At 39.6% G+C, this 23,914-nt stretch overlaps 1 protein-coding gene across 2 annotated transcripts; it reads left to right on the top strand.

Moving 5' to 3' along the window:
- Window positions 1-9,149: 9,149 nt before the first annotated feature.
- Window positions 9,150-22,011, top strand: LOC139454143 (protein immune deficiency-like). Of its 2 annotated transcripts, none has more exons than XM_071235669.1 (5): window positions 9,150-9,270; window positions 11,639-11,698; window positions 12,747-12,849; window positions 14,121-14,276; window positions 14,852-22,011. In XM_071235669.1, exons 1-5 carry the CDS (start codon window positions 9,184-9,186, stop codon window positions 15,139-15,141), a joined length of 696 nt encoding a protein of 231 aa, XP_071091770.1. In that variant the 5' UTR covers window positions 9,150-9,183; the 3' UTR covers window positions 15,142-22,011. The 2 variants fall into 2 exon arrangements, with proteins under 2 accessions (XP_071091770.1, XP_071091771.1); XM_071235670.1 differs by lacking the exon at window positions 9,150-9,270 and adding an exon at window positions 9,457-9,584.
- The last annotated feature ends 1,903 nt before the right edge of the window (window positions 22,012-23,914 follow it).

Below are 23,914 nucleotides of genomic sequence, written 5' to 3'. Positions count from 1 at the left end.
TTTGGGTGATAGACCTGTCCTCTCATTAGACAATTGTGGTGCAGTAGAAGTGCTATATTTCCCTAAAATCTAAACTTCTTCAATATGCAATTACTTCACGTTTTACTCTCCCAATGTGTTTGTTTGTTTGTTGTTTAACGCCGCAATCAGCAATATTCAAGCTCTATGACGGCGGTCTGTAAATAATCGAGTCTGGACCAGACAATCCAGTGATTGACATCATGAGCATCGATCCACGCAACTGAGATACGATGACATGCATCAACCAAGTCAGCGAGCCTGACCACCCGTTCCCGTTAGTCGCCTCTTACGACAAGCATAGTCGCCTTTGACGGAGTGAGTCCCGCCCGAACCCATTCTGCCGATGTGAGGCACCTAATCGCCAGCACACAAAGTCAGTGATCTAACCCACTCAGCCACCGATGCTTCCACAAAAATGAAAGTCCGACAACTGGTAATAAAGATCACATAATTTGTGTACCACTCTGACATGTGTAATATGGCACGGCTCCCATGGCCGAAAGCTATGAACACACAATTCCATTTAGAAAGTGGTCAAATGTCACAAATGGGATACTAAGAAAGTGTTTTCTTCGTAGTGTGGGTTCGAATCCGGGACGGGACTCAATCCATATAAAGTACTAGAATCTGTACTTTACTAAAAACTTGTAATCCCAAATATAACATTTGTAATATGAGGCAATATGAACATCATATACACCTGGGCTATGGTCACGTCACACACCCCACTGGTCGAGCTGCTAATAAGGGCGTGTTAATCAGTTAACGATGAGGGATCATCATACGTGACGTACACAGCAAACGTAAGAAAGTATAACACCATGCATGGGCCGTATGGTGATCTCGCATGGGTACAGACGCTAAGTATATTCTGATTAGGGGGAACGGGCTGACATTACTTGCAGCGATGTCGATCAAATGATATCTAATTGTGCGACAATGTTATTTATGACTAATATATCCCCTATGCAGATGCGGACTGGTAATTTAGTCATTATGAACAGCACGGCGGTAAAGCTTATTTTGGTCATATATTAATTCATGTATTTATTAATTTAAATAAACGGTTCAGTTATACTAATCTCAGTCATTTCTAGGTCATTATGTCAAAGGCACGAGACAAAAGAAATATTTGTCTGGGCAAATCTGAGATTAACCTTCTGAAATAAATAAAATGCAATACTGTTTCAATTAAACATGCAAACAAAACTATATTTTATTATAAGCGTACGTTCAATCTAACAAATTATATATCTTTATACGTTACACACGCGCGCGCACACGCACGATATTCAACATTTTAATCAAGGTTTCTTTGTTTTTTCTATTTTAAAATAGTTTTAATATTGATTATATTCTATTCAGACATATTTCTAAGTATACATAACTCTCCAGAAAGCAAAGAAAAGGAATACATGTGTATTCATAAGAAATGTTCCTTTAAATCAGGGAGTCTATAAAAGCTCTCTGTCGTCTCCCAGTTAACACGGATGATCTTTACACTGAAAGGTATACTACCGGCATTCAATACTGTCATTGAAACCACTGTACATAATATTATCCCCGGAGGATATAGGTGTGTCATATAATAATAACTCTGTGCCGTGTTGATGTGTATGCCATTACGGGGTATTGTGAAATAAGCCGCGATTTTCTAATGACATGACTAGATGCACGCTAGAAGTATCTACGTATTAAACCGGACATACAGGTGATCGAGTAAATTTCCACGTATAATATTATATTTCCGCGGATAATTACCTGTTATTTTATTTTATTTTATTTTGATTTGATTTGATTTGATTTGATTTGATTTAATTTAATCTAATCTAATTTAATTTAATTTAATTTAATTTAATTTAATTTGATTTGATTTGATTTGATTTGATTTAATTTAATTTAATTTAATTTAATTTAATTTAATTTAATTTAATTTAATTTAATTTAATTTAATTCAATTCAATTTAATACAGGTAATATATAATAGAAAAATGATTGTTTGATTTCGATAGTTCGCGAAGTAACCTTTATATATTGCTTTTGTGTATATGAAGGCTGTGGGGTTGCCTAGTGATTAAAACGTTCGCGCGTCACGTCGAAGGCCATGGTTCGGGTTCCTACAAAAGTTGAATGTGTGAAGCCCTTTTATGGTGCCCCCCCGCCGTGATATTGCTGGAATATTTCTAACACGTCATAAAGCCTTAGTTACTCACACTCGCTCTTATGTGTAAAATGATAAATTGAGATCAACTGGCATTGAAGATAAGTCTCGCCTGTGTATATATAAAAGACATGTACACACGACCTTGAGATGTATGGCTACTTCTAATGTTGTCATTGTCACGTGACTATACGGAGTCACGAGAGTATAATGCATGGTTGTCATGTGAACGCGATGACGGAGGTTGAAAGTAAATTTTCCGTACAGATCAAGAGAGACAAACAGAGTTTATTTAAGTGTCACGTGAAGGTTGACACTACTCAGATACATAATATACTTAAAACCATCATTCATCCAGGATCATTTAGGATCATGGGACAATGTGAAGCAATATAATTTTATCATAAGCATTACCTGAAAATATGATAAGCAAAACATATACATAATAAAAAGTAAAATATATTAATTGTAATCGTCTTTTGTCGTTAACAATAGATGATAAACCGATGACATATACGGCTCTGACGACAATATATGAAAAAAATATAAATATTAACAATGTCATATAAGCTTTAAAGGAGGTAAACACTGTCAGCTTCAAGAATTGATATTTGAGGTCAGGGTAAAAATAAGTTTAAAAAATGAACCCCATCTTCTACACACGCGCAACATGGACAAACTCTTTCACACTGCTGGGTGGGGGTGGGGTGGGGTGGGGTGGTGTTTGTTGTAACGACCTGTTTCTATATATAGTTGTAGATTCCTACAACGCAGTTAAGCTAAGTTCCGTCTCTTGTTTCTAATAGTTAGTGTACGTAGATCATGTTTTCATTTGTCAGCATCTTTTTTACATCATGATTTTACGTTTTCACAATCCTGTACAATACCACGTTCAGAAAAAATCTTACTTTTAATACGACACAAAGTGCTTACACAGGACTCAAACTAAATGTGGAAAAATCTGTTTTAATGTCGACAACTATAAGCCACCATTTGGCATCTTGGTATTATGCTGGATGTGAACGATTTTACATGTCTGAAAGATAATGTAGGAGAGTTGAAAAAGATTAAAAAGGTTTGGAGAACAAGGGATGTAACTATTTATGGTGCGATGCTGTCAAAACATCGCATAAGTCGCTGTGCTGTACATCTGGATCGTCGATCTCATCAGCCAGGTCGTTTATATAAGACGAAAACAAACTTGGAGACGTATTTAGCAATACTCCAGCACTATCATGACGGGGAAACCAGAAATGGGCTTCACACATTGTATCAATGTGTGGAATCGAACTCGGGTCTTCGGCGTGACGAGTGAACGCTTTAACCACTTGGTTTACATACAAGCGAGTTGGTCAAAACAGACAAAAAAGGGATCTTTTCAGGCTTTTCGACTTTTCAGGCAGAAGATCCCATTTTTGTCTGTTTTGACCAATGAAAGAGCTTGTAAGTATGTCACTGTTTGCTCTCGGCAATTATATATATAAAGGGAAAGTTTCAATTCTCTGTACTGTGCGACATGTTGCCCTACCCATTTCGTAGTGAACTGCAATATGCAATATTGGAGGTATTTCGGGGCAAGCTGAGGAAAAACCTGCAGGGTGTGTTGTATCTGTAAGGTTGAAGTTGAAGTTGTATTTATTGCCGTTTATCAGCTGATGAAGAATTTTATTCTTGAAACCAGAGCCCTTCGTATTTGTAGCAATCCACATGGTTAATGATCATATTGCAACAGAAGAACTGTGCAACGATCAATACCCTTCTTTCTGAAGTTCACAATGATCGACTTGTCAGCGTTTATGCACAATCGCCATTTAGTGCACCAGTTGGAAACGACATTGAGCATTACTGAAGCTTTTCTTTTATTGCGACAATACAATGGAGACACACATATCATTAACAGCAACATTTACATCGTCGATCTCTTCAGTCAGGTCGTTTATATAAGACGAAAACAAACTTGGAGACGTATTTAGCAATACTCCAGCACTGTCACGACGGGGGAAACCAGAAATGGGCTTCAGACGTTGTATCAATGTGTGGAATCGAACCCGGGTCTTCGGCGTGGCGAGTGAACGCTTTAACCACGAGGTTTATATATAAGTGAGTGAGTATTGTTTTGCGCTGCTTTTAGAAATATTCCAGCAATATCACGGCGGGGGACACCAGAATTTGGCTTCACACGTTGTATCAATGTGTGGAATCGAACCCTGGTCTTCGGCGTGACGAGCGAACATTTTAACTACTAGACTATCCCACCGCCCTGTGTATATATGAGGAAACAAAGCTGGAGACTTGATACAGGCCTGCTTAACACCGGTGTTAACATTAAAGAAGAGTGAGTGAGTATGTTTCACGTTGTACCAATGTATGGAATCGAATCTGGGTGTTCGGCGTTACGAGCGAACGCTTAGCCACTACCACCCCCATAAAAAAAGGAAGGCCAGGTGTTCATGTATTCTAACAGCACTTGTTCTGGTACAATGATTGTAGAAAAGCTTATTCCAACTTTCCGCAATTTCACATTATCGAAGGCTTTTTCGAAACTATAAAGCACGTAAAACTTTGAGCTATGGAATCCAATCTTCCTTTTTACAAATCGTGTTATATTATGAATCCAACCACTGTGATAATCGTTGATTTAAAATGTCACAAGATATTTTACACGAAACAGCTATGAGGGATACCCAACGATAACGTGATGGTTGACGGCGGTCTGCCTCACTTGTAACAACGGGATTACTAATTCATCGTTTCTCCTTCGCTGTTCAGATCCATGTGTATATATTTTGCCTGCCCAAGAAGTGGGAGCGGACAGGAAAGACGTTACGGTATTAGTGCGTAAATATAACAGACCATGACACAATTCTAATGCGCCTTAGGGCATGTAATATATTATTTGGTCGACGACACGGTATGAATCAGTTTAACATTCTCGCTAACTACTTCCACTTGGTTTTTTCTATTTTCTTCATAAGATTTTATTTGAAACTTTAAAAAACAAAAAAACAAGAATTTGCACAACTGCTGAGTGGTATCTCAGAAACGTTATCTTTGAAAATAAATAAATTTTCTTTTTTAAAAAAACATGGAAGGGGTCATGTGGTTGCAAAATTATTTCTTACCCCAGTCTTCATTAAACCAATTTATGTTTACACACAATTACGCAGCCATTGGTTACTTTTTACAAACTGTTGCAGGAATGAGTGATGGATAAATAGCCATAAAAAATTAATAACAGTTCTTTCAATTATCAATCACATAAATACAAACACGGTATACTTTCATTATCAATCACATAAATACAAACACGGTATACTTTCATTTGCCCCTTAGGTTGTCGGTTTATGGATGGCACGTCACAGGAAATCGTTAATGCGAGTCAGTTGTGTAGATACATTGAACCTCGGTTTTCTCCAACTACGTTGTACCGCCTAGTCGGGATTCCCCCCTTGTGTGTGACGACAACCTTGCCCTACTTGTGTACATACTATACATTCCGTCTCGCTGTCGACCCGCCAACACATCCACGTGTTCGTGTATATACGGCACCTGTTTTTCACATCCCAAAAGTGTTTTGCAAACAAACAGGTATACAGTTGCTCCGTATATTGTGCTCTGATGGTGTTATACATACGCTGATGTAATCTCTGGTAATTCCGATGGCCAAGTGTCAGGGGGCGTGGTTCACCGCCTCCACGTCGACGTTTCCTGCGGGTGTACTCTTCAGGTAGACATTATTAAATGCACACACTGTCGGGCTACCGATAGAAATATTTGAGTCTCACTTCCCCACCCATGAATCCCGAATACAACTTTTAAGACATATCTGAGAAGCTCATGACAGAGTTCACTCTAGAAAGGCAGAATGTCCATGGCAACAATGGCGTTCTTGAAAGCAGAGATAAAGATATTCATTTGGCAGCGTGAAAATAATGTTTCCCTGTTCCGGTGTTTTGGGGAGTCTTTAAAATTCAGTCGAAAAGTCACCTCCAAGAATATAGATATACGGCCATGAAATCAGCCATGGGTTGATTGAGAGGTTCTGAGCCTCGCACAGAAGGAATTGTTTAACAGTGAAATCTTTTGGTGTGGACATTACATGATGTGATAGAGGTATACCAACAAAAACATGAGTCAGTTGAGCAAATTGTTTCGTCCGTCAAATAAGCAGAGATCTAGGACCTTTGGAAAGTGAACTAACTTGAGGAACGTGCAGTGATTAAGTACTTGCTGATTGGCGTTTAGACTTGACACGCGGCTCTTCAGGAACTTAATAATCAATTATCGTATATAGCAACAATCCACTTTTCCACTACTAGTGATTTAACAATGAAGCTTAACTAATTAATGGGTGGATCAGTGTGTATGGTTTCTAGGTATCAAAAGTAAGACATGTTTTGGCAGATTCGTGTCACTTACCTTGATTACATTAACAAGTGATGACTGAACAAAAATATACAAGCTGTTTGAAATTAATCGATTCCTCAATAAACATTGACAACTATGTGTTGGTATACCACAAATCATACACGCAAAGATATAGTATAGATACAAACAAATTATTTCGAAATTTGTAAAAGACAATTCTCGCTCTAACATATGGTGTATCATAAAAGGAAGTTGTCGTATATGAGCATTAAATATTTACAAAAAGTTTTAATGGAAATTAATGTAATAAATATTAAAGGTTTTAAACAACGACGATATATTGTCTTATTAAGCCTGTAAGGGACTATGCTATTCCCAAAGTGTAGGTAGTGAAATACCAACCATGCCAAAGCTGTGCTATTTTATATTCAGTATATATTTTGTATTCTGCTACTTGTCTTTACTTGACTACATAATCGAGACTTGACCAGACAAACCAGTGATTGATACTGTAAGCAAGGGTCCACGTCGTCGGGGTAGGATGACACGCAGTCAACCAGTTTACCAAACCTGACCACCCCAACCCATTTCGACAAGCAAAGACTACTCGGGAACCCCATATTTTTTTTAAATATATGATAGAATTTATAGTTATATCGGAAAGGTCAATACTTTGTCAACAGGAATAAGGGAGCGCTGCCTTCTCGCCTACATTTTACTATAACAACAGGGCAGAGCTATCGTCTTCGTGTTCATATGGATACTATGAAGCCATACTGAGCCAAGCCACAACATAAACATTGTGTCAGGATTGTACATGTATTCCCATGTACAAAGGTCTCTTGCCTTATACAAATTATACAAAATTGTTTAGTATGACACGATAAGCGATATAACGAGCAAAATTATCACTCCGACCCACATATCCCTTAAGTGTCAATTTAGTATGGTCAAAGAGGACCATTCAATGGTATGAAAATGTATATATGCCAGTGTGAACGAACTACATACTCCTAGGTTTGGTTCATTATCGCACGGGTGGCCCAGTCGTCTAAGGCGCTGCTATTCGCTGTGCAGAGTTGCGTCCCTTCGGCACGCCAGAAACCTATGATTGTGGGGTCGATTCCCGGTTCGCCCCGATTATGTTTCTAGGTTTGTCAGCACCATACCCATGCTCGTGGGTTTCACCGAAGTGGTAAACGTCTGAGACCTGCATCACTTCGGGCTTTCCTCCCACACTAAGCTGACATGCCGTGATATAACTGGAATACTGTTAAAAGCGGCGTTAAACCCAACTCACTCACTCATTCAAATCAAAAATGTGATTAGTAATAAATATAGTCACTTTTATTCTGATGTTGTGGTTTATTGTATTGATTGCTGTTTCAATGAAATGCGCGTGCGTGCCTGCGTGCGTATGTGTACGTGTATGCGTTAAAAAATGATGCAACTTGGGGATAGTTCTCTTTGGCATTTTAGTTGAAATCATTATAACATAACAGGAGCCAAACTGAACCAAACATATATAATATATGTTACCTGTGTAAATAATCTCCCTTCTAAATCACAATCGTCACGATATGGCTGAAATATTGCCGATGTGAGGTAAAGCTTTAACTCACTCTAAATCACAATAGTTGTGTACAAAACAGAAAAGATAAGCAGTTGGTTGTCAATGAGTTGTCCAGATACTTTTGAAAAATACTACATTCAGGCATCAAACATCCCTGCCTCGGGAAGATCGGCTTCTCTTGTTACTTCATTTGTTTATAAGTTTTGATAAGTGACAAACTATTACAATACAAGTAAAAATCTCTAATTAAGCCGATAATCAAGAGATATATGAATGCCGCAAGAGGCGGAAGCGTCCGGGAACGCTCTGACAAATGTAGTTCTATTTTGAAGCCACTCCATACATACTTTGTATGTGACTAAATATGTGGTAGTTGTTTTCAATCTAAATATTTCACTGGTCGTTTTGACTGGAACCTTTATAACTTCTATGCAAAGTAGACACAATTTATGGATAACAACTTCTTTAATTACTGTAAAGGCGACGTTTCGGAAAAGATCCTAATACCGTTGTCAAGCAAGACGTCTACTTTGTCATCCGTCAACTTCTTAATGCCTATGAAACAACGTCAATGCATGCTTGGGATCCCAAGAAACCCGACATTCTGTCAGTAATTTTAAGCAATAGTCTCAATAACGCACCCACTTGCCCTAAATGCCGGGCAGTACCATCGGGTTATCCCATATTCTAAATTCACACCTGGACTATTAATCATTGCACAAAATTCCCACGTGTGGGCATCCTGTTTAACATACTATGGAAAACCCCGACATGTAGATGTGCGCCCAAGCTCCTCACAGCGATAGTACGTTCCCGGAGCTCTCTATACTATGTTACCGAGAGTGTAACGAAGGTGTCACGCGCTGGGAAGGAGCTTGGATGTGCGCCTAACAAAGGGAGCGAACTCTTAAACAAGTTCCTGTGTGGACTGGTTACACGTTCAGAATGCGATTGAAACACCAAGAGCTCCTTACAGCGTGTTTATTGGACTGGCGGATTGAACGTTGCATGGAACGAGATAGCGCGAAACACAAGACAGCATCCAAGTTTACTTCCGTCAATGCGCAGATTTTACTTTCGTTTCAATATTTCCGTGTTTCTAGGAAAGGATTTATGGTCATTTCTCCGTAAAGCGTATGTTATTGAGGTTTGTTTCGATGAAAATATTATTATTATTTTTAACAAAAGACAATCGTTTTGTTACTTGCGTAGTCATCTTGATAACTGTATTATTCACTACCTGGTCCGGTTTTCCACCAAATATGACTACACTACTTCAGTATGTTAAACACCTCCAGGTGTAAGATAACTTTCTAGATTATTGCAACCAACGCCAGTAAGGATAGTCCAGCTCAAGTTCCATGCTGCACACACTGATGACAATTTCCAATCTAAAAAAAGATGGTCTTATTGGTATCAGCATCATGCCTGTGTTGATGTTTCAGTGTAATAAGTGAATTAGTAAGTGTGTCTTCAACTGACATGAACAATATCTACAAAAAGAGACAGTGCTGCTATGTTTACACTATGTGTTTGTGCACCATGGTGTTTTTAGCATTGACATGTCTGTTTTAATCTTCATACCTGCCAGATGTATCAGAGACAATACTTCAACCAGCATATATATCAGTCTCATGTTGTAGCGTTGTCGCTAAATGGCACCATAGTTTAATGGGCCCCTCACCCAAAGTGAAAACAGCTAACATTTTGAGACAAAAACGACACCTTATATATTTTATACTTTACAAGCAACAAATGAAGTTTAACAGTTTCACATGTAAACACAAATGATTATGAAATGTGATTGCCTCAAAGCATGTTTACATTACAAATTAGCTTTTTCTCCAATTTACTCGCCATTTCAGATTAGGGAGGACTCATGTAGATCCAGGTTAGTATCCATGATTGTCGTAAGAGGCGACTAACAGGATCAGGTGGTCCGACTCACTAACTTGGTTCATACATGTCAGTGTATCCCAGTTAGGTGGATTGATGCTCATAATGTCAATCATTGGCTTGCCTGGTCCAGACTTGATAATTTACAAATCGCCGTCATATAGCTGGAATATTGCTATGTGCTGTGTTATACAACAAACAAACAAACAAAGATTAGGGGCAACAAAACTTATTGTGAAAACATAACATACTTTGAAGTTTTAAGTACCTTTACTCAAGTTAAATCAATGTCAAACTGAAAAGGTATTATAGATGCATAACAAGAATTGTTTCTTATTGGAGTAAATAGGAATATGAAACATGCTGTATCATGTACATGGTATTTGTGGTACTGGAATTTCTGTAGATGAGTGTAAAGAAATTTGCAGGAATGAAGAGGACAATGATAAAGATGACAATAATTCATGCTGAAATAAAGATTTGATAGATGACAATGATATAAGTGCTGTAATATGGTGGAAACTAGACTCGATAGATGACAATGATATTAGTGCTGTAATATGGTGGAAAACTAGACTCGATAGATGACAATGATATTAGTGCTGTAATATGGTGGAAAATTGGACTCGATAGATGACAATGATATCAGTGCTGAAATATGGTGGAAAATTGGCCTCGATAGATGACAATGATATTAGTGCTGTAATATGGTGGAAAACTGGACTCGATAGATGACAATGATATTAGTGCTGTAATATGGTGGAAAACTAGACTCGATAGATGACAATGATATTAGTGCTGTAATATGGTGGAAAACTAGACTCGATAGATGACAATGATATTAGTGCTGTAATATGGTGGAAAACTAGACTCGATAGATGACAATGATATTAGTGCTGTAATATGGTGGAAAACTAGACTCGATAGATGACAATGATATTGATAGTTGACAAAGATGATAAATATTCATGCTGAAATATGGTGAAAAATTTGTTTGAAGACAATGATATTAGTGCTGTGTATAGAAATAAAATCAATGATGTTACCAATGAATAACACATATATACTACTACATAAATCCATCTTATCGTTATTCAGATGGGATGCCCTTTTTCACTGGCCCTTTAGTAGTCGTTTTTGCATAAGAGGTGTCGTTTTAGCCCGGTGAACTCTGCCATTTTAGCCTGCACCCCATGTTGTACGACTGTTAGTATATAACCAGAATTATGGACCCAGAAACTTCAGTTTCTCTATCCCCAGGTTTATTTAGTGAGATACCATTAACACTTGCATATTTTGTCATAGTATCATATTATTTTTAATCCCTAAAGGGGCGGTTGGGTAGCTAATTGGTTAAATTTTTCACTGACGTGTACAATGTGTGAAGTCCATTTCTGGTGTCCCCCGCCGTGATATTGCTGGAATATTGCTTAGAGCGGCATAAAACCAAACTCACTCACTAAATCCAATCCCAAAAAAACAGAGGAGACCCGGGTTTGATTCCCAGCATGGATGGGTACAATGTGAAGCCCATTTCTGGTGTCCCCCGCTGTGATATTGCTGGAATATTGCTAAAAGCGCCTTAAATCACACTTACTCACTCACTCCTGTTTTCACAGCTCCAGATAGGCCGAACCAGGGATACAGACGCAAAGATGTCAAAGCCAACGATGCCAGAGGTGAGAGAGATCAGTATATCAGAGAGTGGGTGAAGTGGGAGAGGGTGCAGTGGAATTAGTCCCATCATGATCTACATGTAAAAACAGCCATTGCTCACGACACCATTCACTCGCTCACCATCAATAGTGATGGTAAATGTGTTTAACTGTCTCTTAATAATTATGTTATTTTTCATAGAAGATGCAGTCAGCACTAAACATGGATTGAAAATAGACACTACCAGGATGTCTAGAAAATAGTAAAATCTTTGGCTACTGTTTCCCACAAGCCTAATGCACAAAGCATTACTATTGGCAGGAGAACCGTGAAGATCCGGGTTAGAATAGGTCTTCAGCAACCTCATGCTTGCCTTAAAAGGCGACTATGCTTGTTGTAAGAGGCGATTAATGGGATCGGATGGTCAGGCTCGCTGACTTGGTTGATGCATGTCATCCTATCCCATGGATCGATGCTCATGATGTCAATCACTGGATTGTCTTGGCCAGACTCATTTATTTACAGTGAGTGAGTGAGTTGGGTTTAATGCCTCTTTTAACAGTATTCCAGTTATATCGCGGCGTGTCAGCTTAATGTGGGAGGAAAGCCCGAAGTGATGCAGGTCTCAGACGTTTACCACTTTGGTGAAACCCACAAGCATGGGTATGGTGCTGACAAACCTAAATACATAATCGGGGCGAACGGGGATTCAAACCCACAATCATAGGTTTCTGGCATGCCCAACTCTGCATAGAGAATCGCGGTGCCTTAGACTACTGGGCCACCAGTGCCCCCTGATTATTTACAGACTGCCATCATATAGCTGGAATATTGCTGAGTGTGGTCTTAAACAACAGAACAAACAAACATATGACTGTTCACGGGTCCAACGCAGGACCAACCCAACTAAGGTACCTGACTTACTTGTTCCAGCCCTAATGGACACCCAATTCAGTTGCCCAGAGGCCAAGGGATCAGTTTTGATTAAAAGAATCAGGAAAAACTGTGAATGTGATAATTATTGTGTGATAGTTTTGTGATTTGTTGGCATTATAAACTTGTGTTAATCAGAATGTAGAGACTGATGCCTCTACTGAGATGCCAGGAGCCTGTGGAGGAACCAGCAGCAGCAGCAGCAGCAGCGGCAACACCAACACATACATCAACTACACAGGTAAATCACCTCCTGACATGTGTCCCTCTAACTTGTAGTTTGATGATCTCGCTGTGGATCTCGAGTACACTGCTATATGTTGATGCAGCTTGATCTCGCTGTAGATCTCGAGTACACTGCTATATGTTGATGCAGCTTGATGATCTCGCTGTGGATCTCGAGTTCACTGCTATATGTTGAAGCAGCTTGATGATCTCGCTGTGGATCTCGAGTACACTGCTATATGTTGAAGCAGCTTGATGATCTCGCTGTGGATCTCGAGTTCATTGCTATATGTTGAAGCAGCTTGATGATCTCGCTGTGGATCTCGATTACACTGCTATATGTTGATGCAGCTTGATGATCTCGCTGTGGATCTCGAGTACACTGCTATATGTTGATGCAGCTTGATGATCTCGCTGTGGATCTCGAGTACACTGCTATATGTTGAAGTAGTTTGATGATCTCGCTGTGGATTTCGAGTTCACTGCTATATGTTGAAGCAGCTTGATGATCTCGCTGTGGATCTCGAGTACACTGCTATATGTTGATGCAGCTTGATGATCTCACTGTGGGTCTTGAGTACACTGCTATATGTTGATGAAGCTTGATGATCTCGCTGTTGATCTCGATTACACTGCTATATGTTGAGGCAGCTTGATGATCTCGCTGTGGATCTCGAGTACACTGCTATATGTTGATGCAGCTTGATGATCTTGCTGTGGGTCATGAGTACACAGCTATATGTTGATGCAGCTTGATGATCTCGCTGTGGATCTCGATTACACTGCTATATGTTGATGCAGCTTGATGATCTCGCTGTGGATCTCGATTACACTGCTATATGTTGATGCAGCTTGATGATCTCGCTGTGGATCTCAAGTACACTGCTATATGTTGATGCAGCTTGATGATCTCGATGTGGATCTCGAGTACACTGCTATATGTTGATGCAGCTTGATGATCTCACTGTGGATCTCGAGTACACTGCTATATGTTGATGCAGCTTGATGATCTTGCTGTAGATCTCGATTACACTGCTATATGTTGATGCAGCTTGATGATCTCGCTGTGGATCTCGAGTACACTGCTATATGTTGATGCAGCTTGATGATCTCGCTGTGGATCTCGAGTACACTGCTATATGTTGATGCAGCTTGATGATCTCGCTGTGGATCTCGAGCACACTGCTATATGTTGAAGCAGCTTGATGATCTCGCTGTGGGTCATGACTACGCTGCTTTTCACATGAAACATTCACTTCTTGTAATTAGTCTCCCATTTCTGCCCAGGTGCTGATGGCACCAAGTTCAATGTCCGAACAACAGGCAAGGCCCCCAACCTGCAGGTTGGCTACAACAACGTCATGCATGTCACAGAGAACTCCCTTCTCAATCCAAAAAGACCCAGGTTGCGACCGATGATAGAGCCCAAACTACCTTTAGTCAGTAAGTCAGCCATGGAACATTTCAACAGCAGTAGAAGTGATGCTTATTGTTCAGGGTTCAACACTCATGCGTTCTTGATGCTGTATTGAATGAGAAAATGAATCGCATGCACTGCTACTCTGTTGGTCTTGATCTGACAGTTTCCATATTCTAGCGAAGAAGTCCTTGCATTATCCTTGTATTTTGACCTTTGCAGTTGCTTTAGACCTTTATGTACCCAAATGAAGGGTCTTCAAGAAAAATCCACAATACTCAGGGCTAGTGTTTACCTTTTAGCTCACCTGAACTTGCTTCCATATCAAATTAATTATTTTTGCATGTTACCCAGTGATGTGTTTTGATGAAATTCATATGCAGTATGGAGGATGCTTAAAAACATCAATAGGTTTTGGTGAATCACATCTTCTGTTGTTGAAGTTAGGATATTCTTGTTTACACTTTGATTAGGACTTTAATAATCTGATATTGCAAATGTTCAAGAAAAGGGTCAGGTGAGCTACAGAACCTTGTGACTTTATATTCTCAACATGCTGAACAATGTCTCTTTTTAATCAGATTTGTTTCTCTCCATTAAGAATCATCAGAGGTCCCTGGCCCCGCTGCAATGGAAGTAATTGCAAGTAATATCGGAAAGGATTGGAAATATCTAGGACGAGCACTAGGACTGACAGACGGAGAGCTGGACAATATTCGAATTGACTACTATCCTGAGGGTCAGTATGAGATCAGCTACCAGACGGTCCGCAAGTGGAAGGAACAAGCATTTCCAACAGAGCTTCGCCGACTTGCAAAATGCTGTGCCAAAATTGGCCGTGGTGATGTCGCTGACAAGCTCGCAAAAATGAAGCAGGAGGGAAACTCCTGAGAAAATTTGTTCTTAAAATACTGACGTGCTTTTTCTGAACATTTTTTGTCCAAGGCAGATGTTCATCTGTGATATTTAAAACCACCCAATTTCATTACATCAGATCTTCATGCTTGCTACCACTGCACATAGATCTGGGGACATCCCATTACAGGTCACATCAGAACCACCTTCACAAATCTTTGACCGACCAATGAAATGACAAACAGGAAGTCAACATTAGCCAATCAAAAGGCATTTTTCTTAAGTTTTAGTGCACTAGTTTCAAAATGGCAACTTCCATTCCAGACTAAACTTTGATAATTGAACCAAAAACAGTTATGGGATGTCTAAAAGATGGCTGAGGTCCTGTGACTGTGACCTTGGCCTCTGTGTAGCAGCTGTGAGCACTAAGATCTGGTGTTAAAGGAATTGTATGCCGCCTTTTGTGGAGTCAACTCAAAGTTGGGTTTTGATGATTTGATAAACTCTCTAAATCCCAGGACTGGCAATCATGGTTATTGTAAATAACAAACTTTGAGTTTGACAAGTATATTTGGAGGGTTTCTTGGCCTTTGTTATTTTCAGTGTTGACCGCACACAGAATATTATATATTTTACCTTGTACTGACTCATTCTGATTGCTCATCTCATCTCATTCCGAAAAGGTAGTTGAAACCTCTGTGCTGTGTTCCCATGGACAGAGAAAAATAAAAATATCTCACCCAAACGCAACCCTCAGCCTCAGTCCCAACCTCCACAAAGTCCACATAGTTGGCCCCAGAGGATTCTACGAAGATGTCCACCAAGGCAGCCACGAAGTCGACTTCGAAGTCACAGAAGCAAGCTTCCTGTTCACAGCCGTCAACCTCCATGCGGCTTCCATCACTCGTGAACTTTTCCCAGGTTTCAGGCATACAGACCTGCACCCAGGACCAGGCCTTCACCCAGCCTCAGACCTTCACTCAACCCCTGCCATTCACGCAGGCTGCAGTGTTTACACAGGCACAGCCTCCTACGTTCACAGCTTTTATCACCAAGGTACCATGCCTCCCCTCATCCAACGATTTCGTAGCTAGTTTTACTGAGCAAATGATACTGGCTGTGCAGCAACAACACACTCTCAACAAACGACCTACACCATCTTCTTATTGCAACCAGATTCAACAAGCAAATAAAGGCCTTCATCGCCCCAGTTGCAGTCCTTCAAACCTTGGGCCAACAATGCACTGGCAATGTTGTGGGAAGGACTTCACGTTTATGCGTTTCCCCAACCAGCACTGTTACCATCAGTCCTACAGAAGGTCAGACATACAAAGTGCCTTCTACTGATTTTGGTCGCATCTTACTGGCCAGCAAGAGTCCAGAACTAAAACTTCATCAAACCGACTTCATCCTCACCCTAGGCAGGTTCATCCAAGCTTTACGTTTGAGCATATCACAAACAACCTCACCAGGCAAGGATGCTTAATCAGAGCTGCTGCAGCTGTCTCCCTAGCTCTTTGTAGATCTACTAGAAATCTATATGATGACAAATGGAAGAGCTTCGACCAATTTGCAAGAAGTAAAGGATTCTCAGCAGCTGAAGCCACTTCACCTCAAGTTGCAGAATCCAAAATCTCAAGGGTTCAACGCTGGGCGTATCAGCTCTGTTCTTACCATGTATAACGGTATCAAAATGACTAATGTCCATCAACTGATCACTCTACTCCATTCTTACAGACTAGAGGATCAACAGAAGAACTGCCAGAATGTCAGGTATCCTTGCCATAGATTTAAGCAGCACTCGATTCAACAATGGCAACAACACATTAGCCCATCTTGGTCTCCGATAGGATTTTATCACCAAGAATCAACTGCCAGGTCAGCTAGGCAGACAGTTCCACATTCTTCCTTTATCATCTATACTTAGATTAGGCCGGTTGGGTAACAGAAAAGAGAGTGACGAGTGTACCGGCTTGGTCACATGCTTCTGGTGTGGATTCGGGGATGAGGGGTGCGTTCGGGTGAGATGTTTTTCTCTGTTCTGGGGAAGACAACACAGGAGTTTCCACTACCTTTTCTGAATGAGATGAAATAAGCAATGAGTACGAGTCAGGATAAGTATAAAAGATATATATATTTACCCTAAAAAATACATATTTCTAAAATGATACTGTGTATCATCAATTGTCTTATGTGAAATGCCACATTCAAATAGATAATCACACTTCCTTAGAGAATGTCCATTGAAAGAAATGATTTAATTGGATGATGATAGTTATTCTTATTTGGAAGCATGTTTGTGGTCTGACCATTAAGTAACATCACAGAAAGAAGATTGGTTATGTACTGAAAGAATTTTATATAATGCTGGGCAGATATGTATAAGTATTTCCCCTCGTCTCTCAAATCTTAAAGTATTGTTAATATAAGTTTTAACATGAGTTGTGTTTCCCGTGGCAAAGGGCGCTAACTGGCTATAAAAGATGAACAAGGCTGTTATTCATTTTGTGAAGGAGATTGTAGTGTAGAAATGGAACCCATCAACCTGTGCTTACTGTGGGTGACGACCAAGAGGATTAGGTGGTCTGATTCAGTGACTTGGTTGATTCAGTGTCATTTCATCCTGACCACTTTGGAAATTGCTCATGATATCAGTCACTAGTTTGTCTGGTCAAGACATGGATGATTTCCTAGAGATTGAAGTATGCTTACTGTGGCATTAAACAACACTCACTTGCTCACGTCAGAGTCTCTCGTTTTTAACATGGGATTGGAGTAATGCCCCTTGGCCATGCCAGGATTCACTGGTTGTTGGTTCAGTTCCAAGATTACATCAGCGTCACAGGGGCTGTGATTCTCATTACAACTTTGTATCACAGGGTTCTTGGTCTTTGTGACTTTCATTTTCAAACCTGTGACGACCCAGGGTAGAATAGATCTTCAGCAACCCATGCTTGCCGTAAAAGGCGATTATGCTTGTTGTAAGAGGCGACTAACGGGATCAGGTGGCCCGCCTCTCTGACTTGGTTGATGCATGTCATCGATCCCAGTTGCATGGATCAATGCTCATGATATTAATCACTGGACTGTCTGGTCCAGATTCAATTATTTACAGTCTGCTGTCATATAGCTGGAATATTGCTAAGTGTGGCATTAATCAACAAACAAACAAACAACCATTTTCAAAGTGGCAGTAAACCCTGAGCTTCAGCAGTGCAGTATGTACCAAACCAACATGTATTAATTTGTTTGTTGTTTAACGCTGAAGTATTTCAGTTATATGACAGTGGTCTGTACAATTAAGTCTGGACCAGACTGTCAGTGATTGATATCATGCACGTCAATTCACATAATTGGGATATAATGACATGCAATCAACCAAGTCACCGAACCTGACCCCCAATCCATTCAGTCACTTCTTATGAGGGGGCACGGGTGGCCCAGTCGTCTAAGGCGCCGCGATTCGCTGTGCAGAATTGCCTTCCTTAGGCACGCCAGAAACCTATGACTGTGGGTTCGAATCCCGGTTCGCCCCGATTATGTTTCTAGGTTTGTCAGCACCATACCCGTGCTCGTGGGTTTCACCGAAGTGGTAAACGTCTAAGACCTGCATCACTTGGGGCTTTCCTCCCACATTAAGCTGACACGCCGTGATATAACTGGAATAATGTTAAAAGCGGCGTTAAACCCAACTCACTCACTCACTCACTCACTCACTCACTTCTTATGACAACCTGGTACCTATATCATTATAGAATCCTTACCCAGGATTCCCCAGGCTAAACATGTATTAGAAAATACAGACTATGGTAATTAAGTATTAGGCTCGATGTAGACTGGAAGCAGTCCCTGTTTGTTTGCTTTTTTAAGTTATTTGAGCCATTATTTACATGTTTTTATAATATATTGGAGACTGCTGCAGTCTAGGCGCAATGTTGATCATCAGCTACTCGAGTAGATGTGTTGTGTTGTTTCATTGTTCCATTAGTGACATCCAATACCGTATTCGACGTAATAAGCGCCCAGGGCTCTCTCAAAATTAGGAATAGGGGGCTCTTATTAGAATATTAATTTGGTGGAAAAAACAGAGTTGAAAGATAAATTTTGTGGTTTATGCTGACGGCCTGAACTGTTTATATACGACAGATATATTTTTCCAGAATTTAATTGCCCATAATTAAGGGTGCATATAACACACGAGTGCGTATTATACACGAATAAATAAGTCTTGTGTACTTTGATCAATCGGAAGGGGTGCTAATTGGGATTGTTCACTTGCCAATATATTAGCAAATATCGCCGTGGGCGCTTATTAGAGCCGGGCGCTTATTACGTCGAATACGGTATTTCATTTTTTCCCTTGTAACCGATTCGGTCGTATGAGGTGAATAAATGGATCGGTTTGTCAGGCTTGGTGACATGGTTATAGTGTGTCATCATACCCGACGGCGTTGATCATTGCTCTCTGTATCAATCACTGGAATTGTCTGGTCCAGACTCGATTATTTCCAGGCCTCCATCATACATTGCACCATGTGCAGAGAAAACTAACAAACAATATTTCATTTTAAATATCATTGTGGCACTGGGTTGCTCTGATTTCCATTGATAACATAATGTGTATTTAGTGTACTTAAAGGATAAAACACGCCCCCGAGCATTTGGTTGAAAATGTAAAGATGAGAGAATGGAACATACTCATGGGCAGGGAGTTTGTCCAGACCCTAATTCTTTATACAATGACATCACTAATGGCTCTGCTACTGAAGCTGTTTGCAGTACTTTTTACACTGAAGACACGGCTAATTACTGTCTTTACAAATTGAAAAAGTTGGAAGAATGATGTTGGATGATAAATAAAATCTCACCCTTGTGTCTTTTGATGTCAAATATATCCACACTCATTGATAGAAGTGGCAAAAATCCTCGGCAAGCCTCAGAATTTTTCCACTTTTATCAACTCATGTTGATATATTTGATATGAAAAGACACGAGGGTGAGATTCGCTAAATCTTTCCATGATACACAAAACTGTTTTTTATACGTCAAGTGTACATTTTTATAGAATGACATATCTGATTATACCTGTCGAAAGTTCAAGAGCATATTTGTCCACTTTTCATTCTTTCCTAGTCAGTAGATTGGTAAACCATCAAAATAAAGTATAGCTTAAAGGAGAAATGTTAAGTTTTGATAAGAGTTCACACTTTAATCTTTAGAAATCAGAATGCTCAGAAAGTGTTTCTCATGAGATTAGCTCTCTCGTGGTACTGGTTCCATATTCCACCTAATGACCACCATACCCGCTTGGTAGTGCTTCACATTACACCGCTTCCTCGTCCCTGGCACACAATGCTCACAAAGATATTGTTGGTAAACTTTTTCACCCTCTAAGGCTTGTTAGTGGATATGAAACTATAAATTGCTTACATAACACAGCAATAAGCGCAGTTTATCAGAGGACACAGTTGTTGATTCAGTCCTTGCCAACCCTTTTTTGATTCAGTCAATGAAATGATTGAAATGAGTCATTTTTTTTCTCAACATACAAACAATTTAGTTCTTCATGACCAATTATTTCAATACTACTGATTGATGGTACAGCTATCTCAGAATTCCTTCATAACTACAGCTGGGAGTTATGATAAAACTCTGCTAGCACAAAAGTATCATACATATATATCTGTTCATACTTTTGTGGGACACAGATGGCTCAGTTATATAAGGTGCCAGAATTTCCTGTTGAGAGTTGTGTCCCCTGACCATGCCAGGATCTGCTGATCATGGGTTCAGATCTCAGATTCACCCTGAATCCATTAGCACCATATCCATGCTTTTGGGGTTCACTAAAGTGGTGAACTTCAATAACATACAACCAAATTAAGCTTCCGCTCTATTTATCTTTGCACGTGGAACACTTATTTGTTCAAATACAGTACTTATCATTTTAAATACACATATTCTGATAATAGTCTGCTTCTGTTTCTAAATCTCGCAAGGGACAAATAATTTTGTCTGTTGTGCAGTAAATGATCAGGGCACCACAACCTGACCCGACGTCAAATAAATGTTAATGTGTCATGGTCCAGATACAGGAAATAGTTATGTATGTAGTCAATCTGATTTTGTTGATCAGGGTTAGAAATAAGTCAGCAGTAACATATGCTTGTCGTAAGAGTCGACTAGATCAGGTGGTAAGACTCTGTGACTTAGTTGATTGCATGGCAAAGTTCCCTTATGGCACAGATCCATGTTCATACTATCAGTCACTGGTTTGTCTGATCCAGAATCTTACATGGGGGCACGGGTGGCCCAGTTGTCTAAGGCGCCGCGATTCACAGTGCAGAGTTGCGTCCCTTGGGCACCCCAGAAACCTATGATTGTGGGTTCGAATCCGGTTCGAATCCGGTTCGCCCCGATTATGTTTCGAGGTTTGTCAGCACCATACCCGTGCTCGTGGGTTTCACCTAAGTGGTAAACGTCTGAGACCTGCATCACTTCAGGCTTTCCTCTCACATTAAGCTGACACGCTGTGATATAAATGGAATAATGTTAAAAGCCGTGTTAAACCCCACTCACTCACCCAGAATCTTACAAACCATCATCATATACAGCTGGAAGAAAGCTGATAAACAAATAAACAAATATTTTGTTGATAGAAAGAATTGTTCTTTTAGTTTGAAAATAAATGAAATTTGTAGAGAATGAATTCTTTCCAAGCATTCATTATCTTTTTCTTCTATGTGCGAGTTCTTCACAAAACAATGACAAGGATGTCAATGTGACCCTGCATTCTGGGCCAGTCTCCAAGAGACCTACTGTCCCTTTAAATGTAAACCTTTTAAGCAGCTAGTAGTGTACGTAATGTTGCTGTCATAGACTCCTCACTTGTATGACTGTTTATAATAAAGTATTATAAATGGAAAAATTGTTCTTGATGTTTTTTTGTGTTTCATCAATGATCATATTAAATGTATTATTGTTAAAATGGGCAACATCAGAAAAATGAGTCTAGTTTTATAAAATCTTCAAGTAAAATAATACACTGTACTTTGATTCATTTACACTAAAAAGTATTTGTATTTTTTACGCATGCATTTTGAATCATCCTCCACGACCAGTGTTACATGGATCTACATGTCCCATTCCACTGTGAAATAATTGCGCCACTGTTCTATTCACTACCATCATTACGTAATGTGAACATCAGCAATGAATATCTGTACAATGCTCTGTCCTAGAACGCGGGGTCAGGATCTTGGACCCTGATGACAGCGGTATATTGAGGAATCACTATCATTTTTCGGGGCAGTATTGTACTGTCACAAATCACTGCCTAGAACTGATACCACCATTCTCTGACAATTCGGACAGTGTTTGGAGTGATGGTCTCTATTTTGCCAGAGTCAGCAATATCATTGCTGCGTCATGATAACTTCATGTTATCAAGAGTGGACATTACAAACAAGTGCAGGAATGCACAGTAAAGTAGATATAGTTGATGAAAAAACGTTTTAAAAAGTGACATAATTTATGTTACTTCCTGTGTTGTAGGAACAATATTATGCATACCGTATTCGACAAAATAAGCGCCCACCTCTAATAAGCGCCCATGGCGACATTTGCACCCCTTCCAATTGATCAATGTACACAAGACTTATCTATTCGTGTATAATACGCACTTGTGTGTTTTATGCACACTTAATTATGGTGATTTAATTCTGGAAAAATATATTTGTTGTACATAAACATTTCAGGCTGTCGGCATAAACCATGAAATTCTCTCAACTCTATTTTTTTCACCCAAATAATATTCAAATAAGAGCTCCCTATTTCTAATTTTGAGAGCGCCCTGGGTGCTTATTACGTCGAATACAGTAATATAACTTGTCTAGATGATAACCATCAAACTACACACAGCGCGTTTGATCTCGGACACTGGAGGAGGTCATCACCTTTTCAAACATAAATTGGTTAAAAAAAATTGCAGTCTGAGATTTATTTCTTCTTCCCTGGTCTTACAAATGCATGAAAACATGTTTTAAACAATATTTCCATTACATGTATTCTATTTTTATTGTTTTGGTTCCTTTTCTTCTTACATGTTTCCATGTTAAATAATGAAATGGAGACTCCTGCAGTCTTGTGGGAATCTTAAAGTTTCCTTGATTTCAGGTGTTGGTGTCAAATTAAGTAGATGACCACAAAGGATTTTCAGTTTTGTTTCCACCCTGCAGTGGTCAGTGGTCAGTGGTCACCGGTGTGAACACCCAGCCAGGATGGTGATGATGTCTGGATGTGATGACACAATCATCCACATCACTCATCACTACTGTAACCATACAAGGCAGCCATTGTGACCACCTGATCCTCAGTAGTGTGGACTCTCATGATGAGGAGCTGTACTGATCACAAACAAATTCCCCAAATTATGCTGGTTGTTTGTTTTGGGATATTTCATACATACAGTCAGGAAGTAGCTGCTGATCAGTAAGCATTTGTACCTCCAGTCCTATTTATCACCACCTCCTATTATCCTATCCTGGTAAAATGTTCCACACAGTTTAACTACAACGATAGATAGATAGATAGATAGATAGATAGATAGATTTCCATCATATTTTACATTTCAATATCATACATAGAGTGTGCATGGATTTATTGTGACAATATTGGCATGTTTGTAGCATGGACAGATCAGATATCATAGTTATATAGTCTCTAAGTAATACATGTAGAGAAGACCAGAAGGCATGGAAACTTGAATAAGTACAATCTGAATATACAATACATTTTGTAATTTCATATT

Source organism: Haliotis cracherodii, unplaced genomic scaffold, assembly GCF_022045235.1.
Source record: "Haliotis cracherodii isolate W230 unplaced genomic scaffold, xgHalCrac1.p SCAF_10, whole genome shotgun sequence".
In the NCBI taxonomy this organism is placed as follows: domain Eukaryota; kingdom Metazoa; phylum Mollusca; class Gastropoda; order Lepetellida; family Haliotidae; genus Haliotis; species Haliotis cracherodii.
Note: the sequence above shows the minus strand (reverse complement) of the source record. Positions and strands in the feature narration are given on the sequence as shown.